General features: G+C 44.2%; 1 protein-coding gene across 5 annotated transcripts in view; it reads left to right on the top strand.

Moving 5' to 3' along the window:
• The window catches only part of PGM3 (phosphoglucomutase 3), a 292,467-nt gene that overhangs the window by 175,717 nt on the left and 100,395 nt on the right, over positions 1–16,355 (top strand). For 3 of the 5 annotated variants that reach the window (XM_078648134.1, XM_078648136.1, XM_078648135.1), the window contains exon 6: positions 6,397–6,604. In XM_078648134.1, the coding sequence (XP_078504260.1) occupies positions 6,397–6,604 (208 nt within the window). The remainder of the gene's footprint in view (positions 1–6,396; positions 6,605–16,355) is intronic. The other 2 variants (XM_078648137.1, XM_078648138.1) reach the window with 1 other exon arrangement.

The following is a 16,355-nucleotide window of genomic DNA, read 5'->3' as shown; positions in this document are numbered from 1 at the left end:
ATTCCAGCTGACTGCCAGTACAAAACAATGGGACTGCAAATTCCCCTTAGAATGGTGCACAAGTTCAGTTAGATATCTAGGTATCCATATTCATTTAGACACCGACCAAATATTAAGGCTTAACTACGGGCGATCGGGCGACACACTTACCACCCAAGTAAAGAAATGGATGAAGCTACCCTTATCAATTGCAGGCCGAGGATCGATTATAAAGATGGCAGTACTCCCTAAATTCCTATATCTTTTTAATAACATACCTATTCCTCTCACTAATAACTTCTTTCAAACACTCCGTACCATTTTGACCCGCTTGGTCTAGGGCGGGAAGCAAGCTAGGGTTCGATGGGCAGTCCTCACGTTACCATATGAAAGAGGAGGATATAATGCCCTGGATTTTCAGCTATATTATCTAGTGGCCACCGTTCCCTCTAGGGCGCGCGCGCGCGCACCTCCCCTTACATGACCGCGCACCGACTCGCTAGGAGCGCGCACACAGGACGTCGCGCGACAGTCGCGCCGCCGGCCGCTTTGAAGAAGCGAGCGGTGGGAACATGACGAGTGTAGGTAAGTAGGCGGGGGCTGGTGGCTATGTGGCAGCTCGGGGCAGACTGTGGCCTTTTGTTTAAATATTGCTGTTAATCGGAGCCCCTTCACGGGCTCCGATTAACATCAATATTTAAACAAAAAGCCACAGTCTGCCCCGCGCTTTAATTACAAATACGTAGAGACAGTTTCCAAACACAGCGTGTGCTAAAGTACACGCTGTGTTTGGAAAGTGTCTACGCTTTTGTTATTAAAGCGTGGGGCAGACTGTGGCATTTTGTTTAAGTATTGATGTTAATCGGAGCCCGTGAAGGGGCTCCGATTAACAGCAATATTTAAACAAAAGGCCACAGTGGGCAGTCAGGAGGGCGGGGCCGCAGGAGACACAGCGGCTGGCTAAACGAGCGGAACAGAAGGCAAGAGGGGCATAAAACAAGAAAAAAAACTAGTGGGACAGAGGGCAGAAGGGCACAAAAACGAGTGGGACAGATGGCAGAAGGGCACAAAAACGAGTGGGACAGATGGCAGAAGGGCACTAAAATGAGTGGGACAGAGGGCAGAAAGGCACAAAAACGAGTGGGACAGATGGCAGAAGGGTACAAAAACGAGTGTGACAGATGGCAGAAAGGCACAAAAACGAGTGGGACAGAGGGCAGAAGGGCACAAAAACGAGTGGGACAGAGGGCAGAAGGGCACAAAAACGAGTGGGACAGAGGATAGAAGGGCACAAAAACGAGTGGGACAGATGGCAGGCACAAAAACGAGTGGAACAGAGGGCAGAAGGGCACAAAAACGAGTGGGACAGATGGCAGAAGGGCACTAAAATGAGTGGGACAGAGGGCAGAAAGGCACAAAAACGAGTGGGACAGATGGCAGAAGGGTACAAAAACGAGTGTGACAGATGGCAGAAAGGCACAAAAACGAGTGGGACAGAGGGCAGAAGGGCACAAAAACGAGTGGGACAGATGGCAGAAAGGCACAAAAACGACTGGGACAGAAGGGAGAAAGGCACAAAAACGAGTGGGACGGAGGGCAGAAGGGCACAAAAACGAGTGGAACTAAAGGCAAAAGGGCACAAAAACGAGGGACAGAGGGCAGAAGGTCACAAAAACGAGGGATAGAGGGCAGAAGGGCACAAAAACGAGTGGGACAGATGGCAGAAGGGCACAAAAACGAGGGGCAGAAGGGCACAAAAATGAGTGGGCAGATGGCAGAAGGGCACAAGAACGAGTAGGACAGAGGGCAGAAGGGCACAAAAACGAGTGGAACAGAGGGCAGAAGGTCACAAAAACGAGGGATAGAGGGCAGAAGGGCACAAAAACGAGTGGGACAGATGGCAGAAGGGCACAAAAACGAGGGGCAGAAGGGCACAAAAATGAGTGGGCAGATGGCAGAAGGGCACAAGAACGAGTAGGACAGAGGGCAGAAGGGCACAAAAACGAGTGGAACAGAGGGCATAAGGGCACAAAAACGAGTGGGACAGATGGTAGAAGGGCACAAACGAGTGGGACAGAGGGCAGAAGGGCACAAAAACGAGTGGGACAGATGGCAGAAAGACACAAAAACGAGTGGGACAGAGGGCAGAAGGGCACAAAAACGAGTGGGACAGAGGGCAGAAGGGCACAAAAACGAGTAGGACAGATGGCAGAAAGGCACAAAAATGACTGGGACAGAGGGGAGAAAGGCACAAAAACGAGTGGGACAGAGGGCAGAAGGGCACAAAAACGAGTGGAACTAAAGGCAAAAGGGCACAAAAACGAGGGGCAGAAGGTCACATAAACGAGGGATAGAGGGCAGAAGGGCACAAAAACGAGTGGGACCGATGGCAGAAGGGCACAAAAACGAGGGGCAGAAGGGCACAAAAATGAGTGGGCAGATGGCAGAAGGGCACAAGAACGAGTGGGACAGATGGCAGAAGGGCACAAAAACGAGTGGGACGGAGGGCATAAGGTCACAAAAAAGAGTGGCACAGAGGGCAGACAGGCACAACAAACTAATGGCACAGAGGCAAAATACAGAATACAGAAATATAGGGGCAGCTAAGAACAGAAGGCAGAACGGGCAGAGAGGCACGGGCAGCGAGGGGAACAGAAGGAAAGACCGTGCAGAGAGAGCACAGGGACAGCGAGGGGAACAGAGGGAAGAAAAAGGGGCATGGACCACGTACAGGCAGCGGGGAAGACAGACAACAGCAGTCAGAGACACAACAATGAAAATACAGGCAATACAATAAATTTGCAAACTGCCTTTAAGACCCTTATTTTGGCTCTGTATGTGTGAAAATGCACAATCTTTTCACTTTTTAAAGTAAACTTTTTGAGTGCCATTTGGCGCCGCAGACACGCACGGTTTGGTTCCTGGCGCACATAGCCATGGTTGCAAAAAACACAGTTGATGGACAGAATGTAGAACAATGTCAAACATTCACCCCAGTACAAGGATCTGGACCTAAATCCATCGTTTTTTTGCACTCCATACCACCCTGGGTTAGACACTGGCTATATGCAAATCAGCTCTGACCCTGTGCCTCATGGGAACAGTGCAGTCCGAACTACCAAGCCATGTCTTTCCCAGACCGGAATCAAGCATCCAAGGAACGGTTTCTGGCTATCAGCCTGGATAGCTTGACTCCAGTGGTGTGGAGAGCCTGGGACTCACGTCTGAGCATACCCAGCCCACTCGGGGTGAAAATTGCAAAAAACACAGTTGATGGACAGATGTTGCCATGGTTGCAGCGCACAGAGACCCTCCACTGCCGCACACAGAGGAAAAAAATTAGAGGGAACATTGCTAGTGGCCCAATGTAGTTATGCTTATCCTTGCTATCACCCCGACGCTCGTATTCAGTATTTGAGACCAGAGGCAGACCTTGTTCTTCCTGAAAAACTTGCAACAATACAGCCCACAGGCTTCCCCGGAGACCCAATAGATATCCAAACTGTTTCATCCAAAAGCTGGGCGTGGAGGAAACTATGTCGATCACAGGTACGGAAGTTCTTTATTCTTTGGCTCTGCTCATCGTTAACCCCCGCTTGATACCAATCATGGGGGAGTGTTTGGTACAGCGTACTCTCATGAAATTCGACCTTTCACGGATGGGACACTTATATCCAGATTTCCATATCTTCTCCTTAACGGAGGACGCCCGGTTTCAGACTGGTCCCATTATGGACAAATTTGTCATGGGCCGCATTCTCTCCGCCCTACTTTTTTATCCTTCCCGATTGTACCGACCTCCTTTCCTCCTCTCACTATGACTATCAAGAAGGCAGATAACACACATTTAATTTCAAAACTTTATAAGGCTGCACGGCATTGAAACCCATCGACGACAACAAAATACGCAAGGCCTAAGAAGTTGACTTGGGAACAACAATTACAGATTAGCAATGGGCCAAATGCTGCTCGGTTACACAGGATGTCTCGCTGAATAGTAGACACAAGCTCTTACACTTCAAATTTCTATGCCGTATATATTTCACTCCAGCATTAGCACACAAGATAGATCCTTCCAAGCCACACAACTGTTGTAAATGCTGCGCCCCTCAGGCCGATTTCGCACATCTCACTTGGATATTACCGAAACCGCAACACTACAGGGAACGCATACACTCTACACTTGGGAAAAGGATTAATTTTCCACTGACACCCATTCCAGAAGTGGTCCTACTGAGCTATACAGTATACTTCCCCAAAAAGATCAAAAGGTTCGCATCACTATGGTTTGTTGTTGGTGAAACGAGAGGTGGCCATTCATTGGGGGGCGAAGGTCTGTCCCGACGGTCCAAAACACGCGAGTGTGATGCCTAGCTCTCCCGTCCCGTCCCGTCCCAAGGATATATGGAGCCCCTACCGGTCATACATTGAAACCCTACGTCAAGGTGCCGATCAACAACTGGAACAGGGCATAGTCCCAGAGGGAGTGGGGTAATTGCGACTTTAAAGCCGGTACTGTCCAATTATATTGTGATTGTTGAGTACCCACCGAATATGTGTAAAGTCCACATATGCAAATCACGTACATTGAGGTTTTGAATTGGGCGTGGAGCTATCACAAGGCGCACTTCTCCCTTTTTTTGGCTTTAGAACTGTACTGTGTATACAACCGCCTTTAACCACCTGGTAAATATCTCGAATTGTGAACTATATGCAATGACTTCTTGGTGAACAACTTCATATGATTACTATCTTTCTTTGTACTAAAGAATATGAAAATAAAGTTATAAAAAAAAAACACATGATGAAGCTGCATTTTATCAATATTGGGGACAATGCTGATGACAGCGGGAAGAAACTTCTCAAAATGTAGTAAGCGCTGTGGGAAATTATGGACCTGTGTTAATAAACTGTATTGAACCGTTCAACAGATCACAACTTTCAGCAGTATTTATATTAGAGCAGGAACACCGGACCCTGGCTACCAGACCTGGGTAGCCTGCATACTTACCAACAGGGATTGGAATGTGCTTCTACACTTGACAAGAAAAAAGAGAGACTTTCAATACAATGGTGTGAACATCTCAGTACTCTCTGACCTCAAGTGCCGTCCAAGAAGCGCACAGAACATGTGCAACCATTAAGAATAAACATACCCACAACTTAAAGGGGTTAATGCCGAACTGTTGCTGATGAGACAAACAAAAATACTCCAGTTGCTGCAGACAGCAAAGAAATAATAGCATATGACGAGGCAGGAAGTCTCCAATGCCCTGCCAAGGAATTGCGGTTGATGAGGACAGGGATGTATAATAAAATACTGAGTGTTCATGGTTTCAGTTTAATCATACATTGCGATATTAAGCATTCTTCTCTTTTGGGGCGTGGGCGTGAAAACTCGGAAGGAAGAGGGATTTGCTAAGTATCACATTTAGTTAAAAAATTGCATATCCATGTTCGAGTGTGTACAATATCTGGCTACTCTTTGGGTCAAATAAGATTTCTCCCTGTTGCCCTGGCAGGGCTTAAGGAGTAAAAATAAGCGCCTCCTTAGTATCATCTGGCTCAAATTTAAAACTAATGGGGAGACATTTTTTTTGTGTCACTGGCCAAATTCCTGCAACTCCCTACTTGTTTATCTTTGCTAGATGTCCTCTTACTCATCTTTAGAAAGACTGGAAACATTTTTTATAAATACATTTTAAGATGTCATCAGTCGTGAGTAAGGGTCATCAGTCAATGAATTCTAAGCAGCTTGATATGAATTCAATTTGGTTACAAAAACGCTCTTCAAATTTTTTCTTGAGGAAAGATCAAATCATTTTCTTTCCAATTAGATTAAAAGGAAGACGCGACACTGAAGTAATCTTTAAAGTATAGTCCACAAAAAAGTGTGGTACACTTCAAAGACTCAACAAAGAATGTCGAAATGGATGTGTTACTTTTACACACAGGGAACATTAGTCGATAAACGTTGCCCGAGATTGTCCAGTTCTTGATTCTGATGTGTTGATTCTAGAAAGCATGTTACACCTGCTTATGTTTAGTGTCAGATTTCTAGGGTTCGTTTAGACACGTTTCAGTTACGTTATTATCCTCCATTCACCGTTCCCCTCTTGAAAGATGTACGGTGGGCGACATGATTCAGAATGGGAGGGTTACAGATGAGGAGTGTAAAACTTTCTGGTAGAAATACTTGCTGGTCTCAGGAAGCTTCTGTCACTGTAGTAGAAGCCAGGATCTCTTGAAAGCTGTAGAAAACGCTTTGTATATATCAATCAAATTGTTCTATCTGTACGTTCTCTTGCTCTCCTACTACCTCCGTGGTGGTCCACGTGATGTAACAACTGAAGTGAAAGAGGTAAGAGAACAAAATGCACTTTTTTATTTTTAATGTTCTTTTCTGTTTACTCTCAGTCTTCTCTTCAGAATGCCAGTAGTGGCGATAGCCATAGATCTGTTCAAGTTGATGGTGCAAACGGCATTGGGGCTGTGAAGCTGAAAGAGATGGAGCGTTACCTACAGACAGGACTGTTCATTCATATTGTAAACGACGGGACCTATGGAAAGCTGAATCACCTTTGTGGGGCTGATTACGTGAAAGTTCAACAGAAACCTCCTCATGGTATGCAGTTTTGTATTTAATATTTCTGTCACCTTTTGGTACATTACATTTTAACTATTCAGTTATGCATCCCATGGTTCTTGTTGATGCCTTAGATTTATATTTACAGTTTGTTGGATTTGATCTCTCTTCATTCCTTCGTTTGTGTGGTAACAGCATCCCATTTTTTTTAAATGTCTCGGTTAGACAGTGCATGCGCTGTCTTGAATAGATGTGTTGTTTTCAATCTGTGGAATTCAGCCTGCCCATGTACTTCCCATTTGCTCGCTCCATTGTCTCTCTCAAATCCTTTGCCCCAGTTTGTCCATGGCATGAATGCATTATGGCTCTTCCTGTGTTTGACCCTCTCCCAGAGTATGGGCCAAGTACTTGTGTCCATCCACTACACCTTTTTTGGGAGCTACTTTTTCCTTTGTCTTCGAGCACTCGCTACAAGTGTTCATGTTTCCACTGTCTCCATCCTCCGTCTCCTGTCCTTTTTTTAAAGCAGTTTTATATGCTGCGAACACCACTTGAAGTTATTATTGAAGCGTTTTACATAAGCATCGGTTACTTTACACGAGGACACATTAATTTTTGTAGGCACAGGGAGATTAAGCTATTTGCCCAAGATCACAGGATGTTGAGCTGATGCCAAGACTCAAACCGGTTTCCCAGCTTCATAGTCTGAAGCTCTGGCTGTAACACCACGTCTTCTCCTCCTGTTGCCTAGAAGTGCCCAGAACCTCTGACTGCAAGGGCTGTTCGCACTTTTAGTCCGTCGTTTATGTTCAATACTTGATGGCAATTCAGCATTTCGTCTCCATGGGGCCACATGACTTAGCCTGTATGTTGCGCCAGGAAGAGGATGTCAGAGAACGGCAAGATGGCGACGCTGGAAGGAGCTGAGGGATATTTATAGAGCCCACACATGCAACGAGTGTCCCAACACTGGTAATAAGGCTGCGACATCAACGCTTGAGTGAAAACGGGGCTTTTTATCTGCAGCTATTGTGCTATAATAGGATCTTTTTTAAAACACGAAGGTTTGCCATCAAGGTAATCTCTTCCAAGCACTGTTCGGTACAAACATATCGGAACGTGTATGCCCATCATAAAACTTGAAAGTTCGCCATCAAAGCAACTTATCGCTGACCCTTAGAATTTATCCCTTTTTTAATGTGATTGTTTTTAATCAAGAACCCTGACATTGTGACATCAAACTATATACCCGTCATATATATAATGATCATCGGCCATCAAAAATTGCAACATTTTCCCACATGCATCTTCTACAACCTGAGGTAGAACCGCATCAGATATTGCGAAAAGTTTCTGTGGCCATTCCTGACGAAGGCGCTGCTGGCGCCGAAACGCTCGTCGAAGATTAATTATTTCAACTTTTTATTGTTACTTTTAAACTGTTAATACAATAGGTCAATTGTGTTTAAACAAATAAAAATTTTGTGAACATTGAGAATGTATTATGTATTATCGATAATTTGATGTCTTTTTACAACATTTTGGCCAGATGTAGGTAATCCCAGTTTACCGACTCACAAATACCGAATCATACCGATTCGGTATTTCAGAATCGGAAAACGGGATGTAGTAAAAAAATCTGTAAAAATTACTGAATCGGTAACATTCGGATTTTCACATCAGTATTTACCGAATCGGTATTTACCGAATTGGTAAATACCGATTCGGTAATACCCATTCAACCCTATGGTCCTCCAGGCCCATAGGAATGAATGGGATTTTCCGAATCGGTATTTACCGATTCGGTAAATACCGATTCAGAAAATACAAAAATAACCCAATTGAGCCTCTCAACCAATCAGGAACACCCACCACACCCCACAACAAAGCAACAGAGGAACCAACCAATCAGATGCAACTACCCCTCCCCAGTAGCTAGAAGTGGCCACACCCATGCAGGTGCAGAGCAACTGAACTGTTTGGAGGGCTGGAGGAAACACAGAGGAGCAGGCTGCCCTTAGCATAGCTGAGCTGCTGAATGGAGTCCCAGGATGGCCAGAAGGATGGAGCTGAGCGCAAGAGGAAAATGAAATTCAGCCTAGCAGAACTGCAGGTGTTGGTTGAGGAGGTCGTCAAACACCACTCCCAGCTCTTTGGCAAGCAGTCTCTGCATGTTGCTGAGTCAGTCAAAAGGAACACCTGGCTGGAGATCCAGTCTAAGGTCAATGCCATTGGGGTCATACACAGGGACATTGATGACATGAAGAAAAGGTGGTATGATCTGCAGATCATTACAAAAAGAAAATTGCAGCACAGAGGAAAGAAGCTGGAGCCACAGATGGAGAAAGGAACAGAACACCAAGACTGACAGACCTGGAGCAGCTGGTGGAATCCACCGTGGAGACAATTGTATTCATGGGATTGGGATGCTGACAGCTCAGCCAGAGCTGCTGAAAAACAAGGTAAGATGCATGGACATGAATCCCCACCCTTTTCCCTGACCCCCTTCCCCAATGTGGGTGTCTGCATCAAACTCCAGAACTGGTTATAGCTATTTCCAGCAATGCATCATGGGAGACATAGTCATAGGATAATACATCAATGCAGTCAACATAGAAATCAGCAAGGCATGCCACACACTACATCCATAAGCTGTTGAGGACTAGGCAATTGTGTGATAGGAATGTGATTTAATAATGACACACAGGTGAACAACACCACTGACCCAATGTCCATATCTGTCCACAGGAGAGTCATCGCACAGGAAAGGGAGGAGAGGGCACCGGCAATGGAGAGGAGTCAGAAAACACCCGAAAGAGCAGGTCAAAGCACTGTTCTGCAAAACACACCCACAGCGCAGGCAGCCACTACACCAGAGCGACCCACCACACCACAGCCTCTGTCACCTTTGCTGTTTGGGTCACAACATTTGGAACCACCTGCACTTTCCCCCTCACCAACCTCAGAGTCATCTGTGCTGGGAAGGCCAAGGAGGCATGATGTGCCCCCTCTCAGGATTCTGGAGACGTCAGATGAGGAAGATGTTGAGGGTCTAACACCAACAAATCCACCTCTGGCTGACAACGCAGGGCAGCAGACTTCATCTGGAGCTGTGCGTTCCGGTGTCCAAGGCCGAATGGTACGGGAGAGAGGTTAAGGCCATGATGGAGAGGGAGTCTTCTGTGGTCTTGAGGCCACCACGGTTAAAGTCCAGCGCCTGCAAGCAAAGGGCATTTTAGTAGTTCATAGACAGGTGCGCACTTTAAATAGCAGGATGTCCAACATAGACCGGGGGATTGGCTCCATGACAGAGTGCATGCAGTCCATGGCAAAGGGTATGAGGGACATGACACAGTGCATGAGTGCTCTCTGCCAAAAACTAGATAGTGACCACTCGGAGAGGCGCAGGGATCGTCAGTGCATGCGGCAACAGACCAAAGCCATGAACCACCTTGCTACAGCAACCTCCCTGCTACAGCAACCTCCCTGCTATGCTGGCGCTCTGTCGCCATGCAGAATGACAGGATTTGTCGAGGGGGATGGGGAGAGTTACCTCTGCCATGGAGCTTTTGCTCACACACCAGGCAGCCACTGCTGGAGACAGAGGTGTTGGGGACACAGAAGACTCCACCAGCAGGAGTGGCTCTAGCACTCCTGTTCCTGACATTCGAAGGAGCAGCATGCTCCAATCTACAGACCCAGGCACCACTGCAACAGTTGACACCCAGCCTCGTGCATCCCGCACTGTAGAGCGTGGGCGTAAACATTAATGTTGCCCCACAGGACAGGTCACGGTGAGGTAAACTGTGACCACCCGGTGTGGAATACAGACATTGTAGTACCATGGTGTGGTATCAGTAAAGTGCCGTAGTGACTATTAAACTACGTACTTCAAATACTAAGCCTGACTGTGCCTCCTTACTTTCTGAGAAATAGCTGCGTGTGATCTCTGCCCGTCTCAGTCTCCCATCTGTTGCTGGTGCTGCTCCTGCTGCATATTGCTCTGCCTGTTCTGTTCCATCATCAATATCCTCATGATGTGTGATTTACACCTCTGTGCCTTCCTTGGTGGCAAGATTGTGTAGCATGGCACAGGTCGCTATTATTTTGCAGCAGATAATTGGAGTGTAATGCCGTGCACCTCCACTCTTATGGAGGCAGCGGAACCTGCTTTTTAGTAGTCCAAATGTGCGTTCTACAACACTGCGTGTTGCTCTGTGTGCCACATTGTAACGCCTCTCACTCCTGGTAGATGAATTCATGTAGGGGGTGAGAACAAAGAGCATAAGCACTATCACCTGGGTGGAAAAGAGAGTGCCATTAGTTACATACTCATGATTGATTCATGTGCATTGACTATCAGGGTGTGTCAGTTATTTACCTAGTAGGTATCCATCCCCAAAATCACCAGCAACAAGGCGTGTGTATATCCCACTGTTTTGCAAGATGTACGAGTCATGGGTACTCCCTGGGAATTTGGCCACAATGTCTGTTATAATGTTGCCAGCATTGCATATCACCTGCACATTGATTGTGTATGTTGACTTCCGGTTCCTGTAAATGTGTTCTGTGGCTTCAGGTGGGCAGAGTGGGATGTGGGTGCCATCAATACAGCCTATGACGTGAGGGAAGTGTTACAGTTGATAGAAATCTGTTTTGGTTTTCGCAAGTTCCGCAGGTGTGTCAGGGAACCTAATATAATGATGCATTCTCTGCATCATGGCCTCAAGGAACTTCCTGAAGAAACGGACGAGCACCTCTGGGACACACCACCTACTGCAACAATCACACTCTGGTAACTCCCAGAGGCAACAGGTGTAGGCTGCACAGCACCTGTACATGGGGTGGGATGGCGTACGCCCTTGGTGTTGGGTGATCCAGGAGTGGGTGAAGGTCCCTGATCAAGTCCAGCATGGTTTGGGGGTGTAGCCTGTACCTTTGCAGTATCTCTGGCTCAGTCAGTTGGAAGAGCGTTATCCTCTGCCTGTAGACTTCCTTCTCCCTTCTCCATACCCTCTCTCCTGCTGCCTGTAGCCGTAGCCGCCTTGCTATGACGTAGAATGCCGCCATTCTGGTAGCACTGTTGCATTTTGTGTCCTTATTTTGTAGCCTGCACCTGGTTACCACCTGCTTTCAATACATGGTATTTACCGACTCTTAAATACCGAATTTTACGAAATTCTGTATTTTTTAGGTTTCCTACATCTCAATAGTCATTTTTTACCATTTCTTATTTACCGATTCTTATTTATTCGATTCTGAGATTCGGTAATCTCAGTTGTGTCAGGACTACATTTTAATTGGTTCGTGGGCAGTCAGTTGAACAAATTAGAGAGGCAGGTTTCAATAGCTCCTCCATAGAGCTCTTCGCCTTTTAAAAGGAAAAAGCAACTGGGCGTTGTCAGCATATACTGTTAACTTTGCCCCCAGAGTCTCCGCTAACACAGTTAACGGTATGAGATAAGCATTGAATAAGGTAGGGCTGAGTGCCGAGACTTGAGGCACTCCAACTGCCAACTTGTGGATTGCTGAAGAAAATGGAGGCGTCCAAACTTCTTAACTTCTGTCATTCAAGAAGGAAGTCAGCCACTTCAGGGCGTGGCTCCCAATCCCAATGCAGAGTTCCGGGGACACAGATTTCTGCTTTTTTTTTTAAATGTTAGCTAGGACGCTGGCAGTGACAGTTATCATTGGCTATACAAATATGTTAAATTGTTATTGTATTTAAATACTTAATTTTAAATACTTTCGTTCTCACATCAACAAAATATCACGTAATCCTTTACTGCATGCACGATGTTATAAAAATGATTCACCAACATATACATATTAATATAAATGTAATTATTGAAAGTATTAGTATTTTCTTTGAAGGTGAGCTGCTGTTACTACGCATTTCTTTCACTCTGGCCGTTGGTTTTTGCCCCATGCGAACAACAAAACTAAAACTGCATTATGATTTACATTCTTACTTTGATGAGCGTTTCTAACTTGGTAACTGTTGCTCTATTGTGCAGACTTAGTAGAACGGCGTGCCAAATATGTTTTCATATGAAAATGTAGTTTTGTTTAAAGTACACACACTGATGTAGGTATGTGTAAGAAGCATTCACGCAATATGATTTTAAATATCTCTTCTATTACCGACTTGTGTGTTACTTTTTGGTGTGTGTTGTAAAGCAAAGCACTGACACTGGGTTTTCCGTAAACATGACTTCATTGTAGCCTACATGGCGAGCAAGCAGCCTGGTGCCAAGAAATATCAAGGGTCCAGAGAGCTGTCAGAATATGTCCAGCCCGTGCTCGTTCTCTTTCGGCCATACATGAATCCGTTATCATCCCGCTCTAACTGTTTGTGCATTGCACATACTGGGAGTAAGATGCTCGCGTCCTCTGGAGTGGTGATTCGGTTTCCCTTTGAAATATTATATAAAAAGCTAATCAGAAGTTCATCTCTGTCCCCAGATGTTAGGATGGTCTGATTCTGTGCCGGTGACGGGAGATGTCAGTGAGTGATGCACCATCGGTGTGTGAACCCTTTTTTGCCAATGATGGTCTCCTGTACAGGGGTGTGATGGTGTCGATCAGTGTTTTCTGTCCAGCTGTTCTATTCTTTTGCCCTCCCCTTTTCCAGCTATCACTGGTTGCGTATTGTAGGAGGAGTAGAATCTGTATCTTGGGATATCCGCGACTTTTCTTCGCTCCAAAAAGGATCTCTGTTGGCGATTTCCTAGTGGATAAATGAAGTGTGCCAAAATACCCTCCCATTTTTGGCAAAGTAAATGAGCTGGTTTGCACGGTAATTTGGCAACCGGCATGATTTTCTTCAACATGTGCATGAAAGATTCCAATGTATTGCAGCCTTTGTCAAATTCCGATAAAAATGTTTAGAACTGGTATTGGAACATGATCTGAGATGCTACATTAAGGACAACAACGAAGGAAATCTGAAAAAATATTCCTTAGCACCGATAAGATATAATTTTGTCCCATGGGCCCTAAAAAGTCTGTGGTTACTACTTTTGAATGACTTTGGGTTAGTGAACCAGATGAGTGCTGTTTGCTCAGGCCTGCAGCGGAGGCATTTCCAGATGCCTCGAGTTACTTGTATTTCCTACTGAAATACCTCTGTGCTAAAAGAAACTCCAAACCTGAGACACTTGGATGTTAGTAGCACAAGGTTTGATAGCAGATGACCGTGCTTTTTAATTGTTAATACTCCTTGTTAATGTCAAGCCTGGGTAAAAATTGAACACTGCTGAATTGACTTATCATATCCTGAATGTTCGGTCCTCTCTTTGAATGGCTATGTTTTCCTTGTCCATTTTCACAACTTTGCACTTGGTGAAAACTTTAACACACGATACGGTTTAACGAGGTGCTTGCAATAGGCCCATGTTAAACACTAGGCGGTTACATAAGTTGAGGGAGACATATAAAGAGAAAAGTACAAACAGTCAAATGGAATTCACTTAAAATTAACATTGTCCTTTGGTAAAGAGAGCTGATGTGATTTGCAGGGCTTCTCAACGAAATTCCAGGGATCATTTATCAGACTGTTTGATATAGGTAATACCATTGTGACCTTTATTTTGTTTTATTGAGCTGTATTACCTTCATGTGATTGCAGTAGTGTAGGTAGATGATGATTGATGAACATATCTGCTAGTGATGTGCTTTATCTTGATAATCACAGGAAATATTTATACCAGTGATTACATGATTACACTCCATATAAATACATCCTACCCAACATAGCAGCACTCCGCATAAATGCACTCCACACATGCCACATAATTCCACTCAACATATTTTCACTCAACACCACATGATTCAACTCCACCTAATTCTATCCTGCACCACATAATTCCACACCAAACCACATAATTTAACTCCACAGCATGTAATTCCACTACATACCACATATATCGAATCCACACCACAGAATTCTGTATAAGAACATTTTCTTATCACAAAATGCTTTTAAAAACAAATGGCTTTCATTCTTGGGTCAAGCACGTGTTATCACATTTGTAGATCTGCTTGCCTGTTACACACACACTGACATTCTGTTTCCTTTGAGATAGACAATGTGCTTCCCACATCTCTTCACATGCAATGTTATGGGATAAATGTAATTCATCTTTTTTTTCATGCTAATTAATTTGCTCCATTTCCATCAATTTAAATTGAATTATTTCATACATTAAAAATGAACAGTCCTTTCCACTAAACATGGTGCGTATTCATTACCCATGTCCACATTACTCAATACCTACCACTGCCCATGTCATTCTCTTTATTGAGCACCTCCAATCCCCCATAAAAAGTGCAGTGTTGAATATATCCGAATGCCTTTTTAAAACCGCTGTTCGTTTTGCTCTCTCCCTTCCTTTTCTTTTTTTAATTCAAAGTTCATAGCATCCCTCATTAATTAATTAAATACTTAAGAATAATGGCTGTTTCAAAGCTTTTTAGAGTAAAAATTTAAACCTACCGTACAACTACAATGCTGTACAAACAGCTAAAATAAACTACACCAATAGCTCTTACAGAAGTGAGACTTATTGGCTATGTCAATGATTGTTTTTATGTGGTTGTGATGTCCAGGAATGGAACACTTTTTACTCATGAAGGTCATGACAGATGCAGCTTTTAAATAGGTGTATGGCAGCCTGAGTTAAACATCATAGTTGTGTTAATTAACAGTTGTTGGCTTGCAAAATACACAAGAACCTTTGTAAACATTGGCCCATTTTTCCTGATCTCAGGGAACATGTGGATTGCTTTATAGATATAGAAAGTACCTCTTTTAAGTCCATCTTAAGGATATTATTATACATACTGTTGCCGACATTTCAGTGACATGTACTATGAGAGAAGCTAAGCTGTGCCTTATAAAGATATTACACATCGTCAAGGAGTTTCGGTGACCTTACAGAAGTACAAGGCTGAAGGCAGAGTTCCTATTTAAAGTCATGGAACTCGGCTATGACTTATTTTATTCCTTCATAATACAAGATCACACAGTTACCCTTCCCTGGTCTCTTTGAATAACCACAGTTGCAGATATCCAGAACATCAAGTGCAAAGTTAGGCAAAAAGACATGCAGCTAATAATTTTTTGCAAAGACATGTTACAAGCCTTTTAATGCAAGTCAAAACTTATTTTGCTAAGAATGTGTGCTAATTTGCAGAAAAACTCCAGCTATTGTGTAACAGATTACTACAGTTGTGTCGCTGAGTCATTGTTTTAGTACAGATAACTTGCAAAGTCACAACTAGTCTCCATTTAATAATAGTTTAAAAAAGTAACGATTTGGGTTATTATATGTATGTTATTTCTTCAGCTCCAACCTAGCGCAAAGGCAGCAGATCACTGTAGAGTGTCAAAGACGAGCATAAAGTCAACGAGTAATTAAAGAGCTAACTGGTTTGTTAACTATTAATGCATTGTAATGTAGTGTTTTTTAAAAGGTACATCTTTAACTCTTTTCCAAATTGGAGCATATTTGGGACAGACCTGATAGACACAGGGATGGTGCTTAGATGTGAAAGGGCTGCTGCTGTTTTCATACCGAATGCAGGCTTCTGCATATTGTATCTTTATTATGTGCTTTTTACATTGTTTAGTATATTTTTGTAACCTAATGTCATTGGAATTGAGATCTATTTATTTATTACAAATGGATAGCTGAGAGGGGGTGCCAGACTACCTGGCACCAAGTTGGCTGCACCTGAAACAGGCTTATTGGCTCGGAGCACACATTCGGCTGAATCCGTGTAATTG

This window comes from Lissotriton helveticus, chromosome 6 (assembly GCF_964261635.1).
Source record: "Lissotriton helveticus chromosome 6, aLisHel1.1, whole genome shotgun sequence".
Lineage (NCBI taxonomy): Eukaryota > Metazoa > Chordata > Amphibia > Caudata > Salamandridae > Lissotriton > Lissotriton helveticus.
Note: the sequence above shows the minus strand (reverse complement) of the source record. Positions and strands in the feature narration are given on the sequence as shown.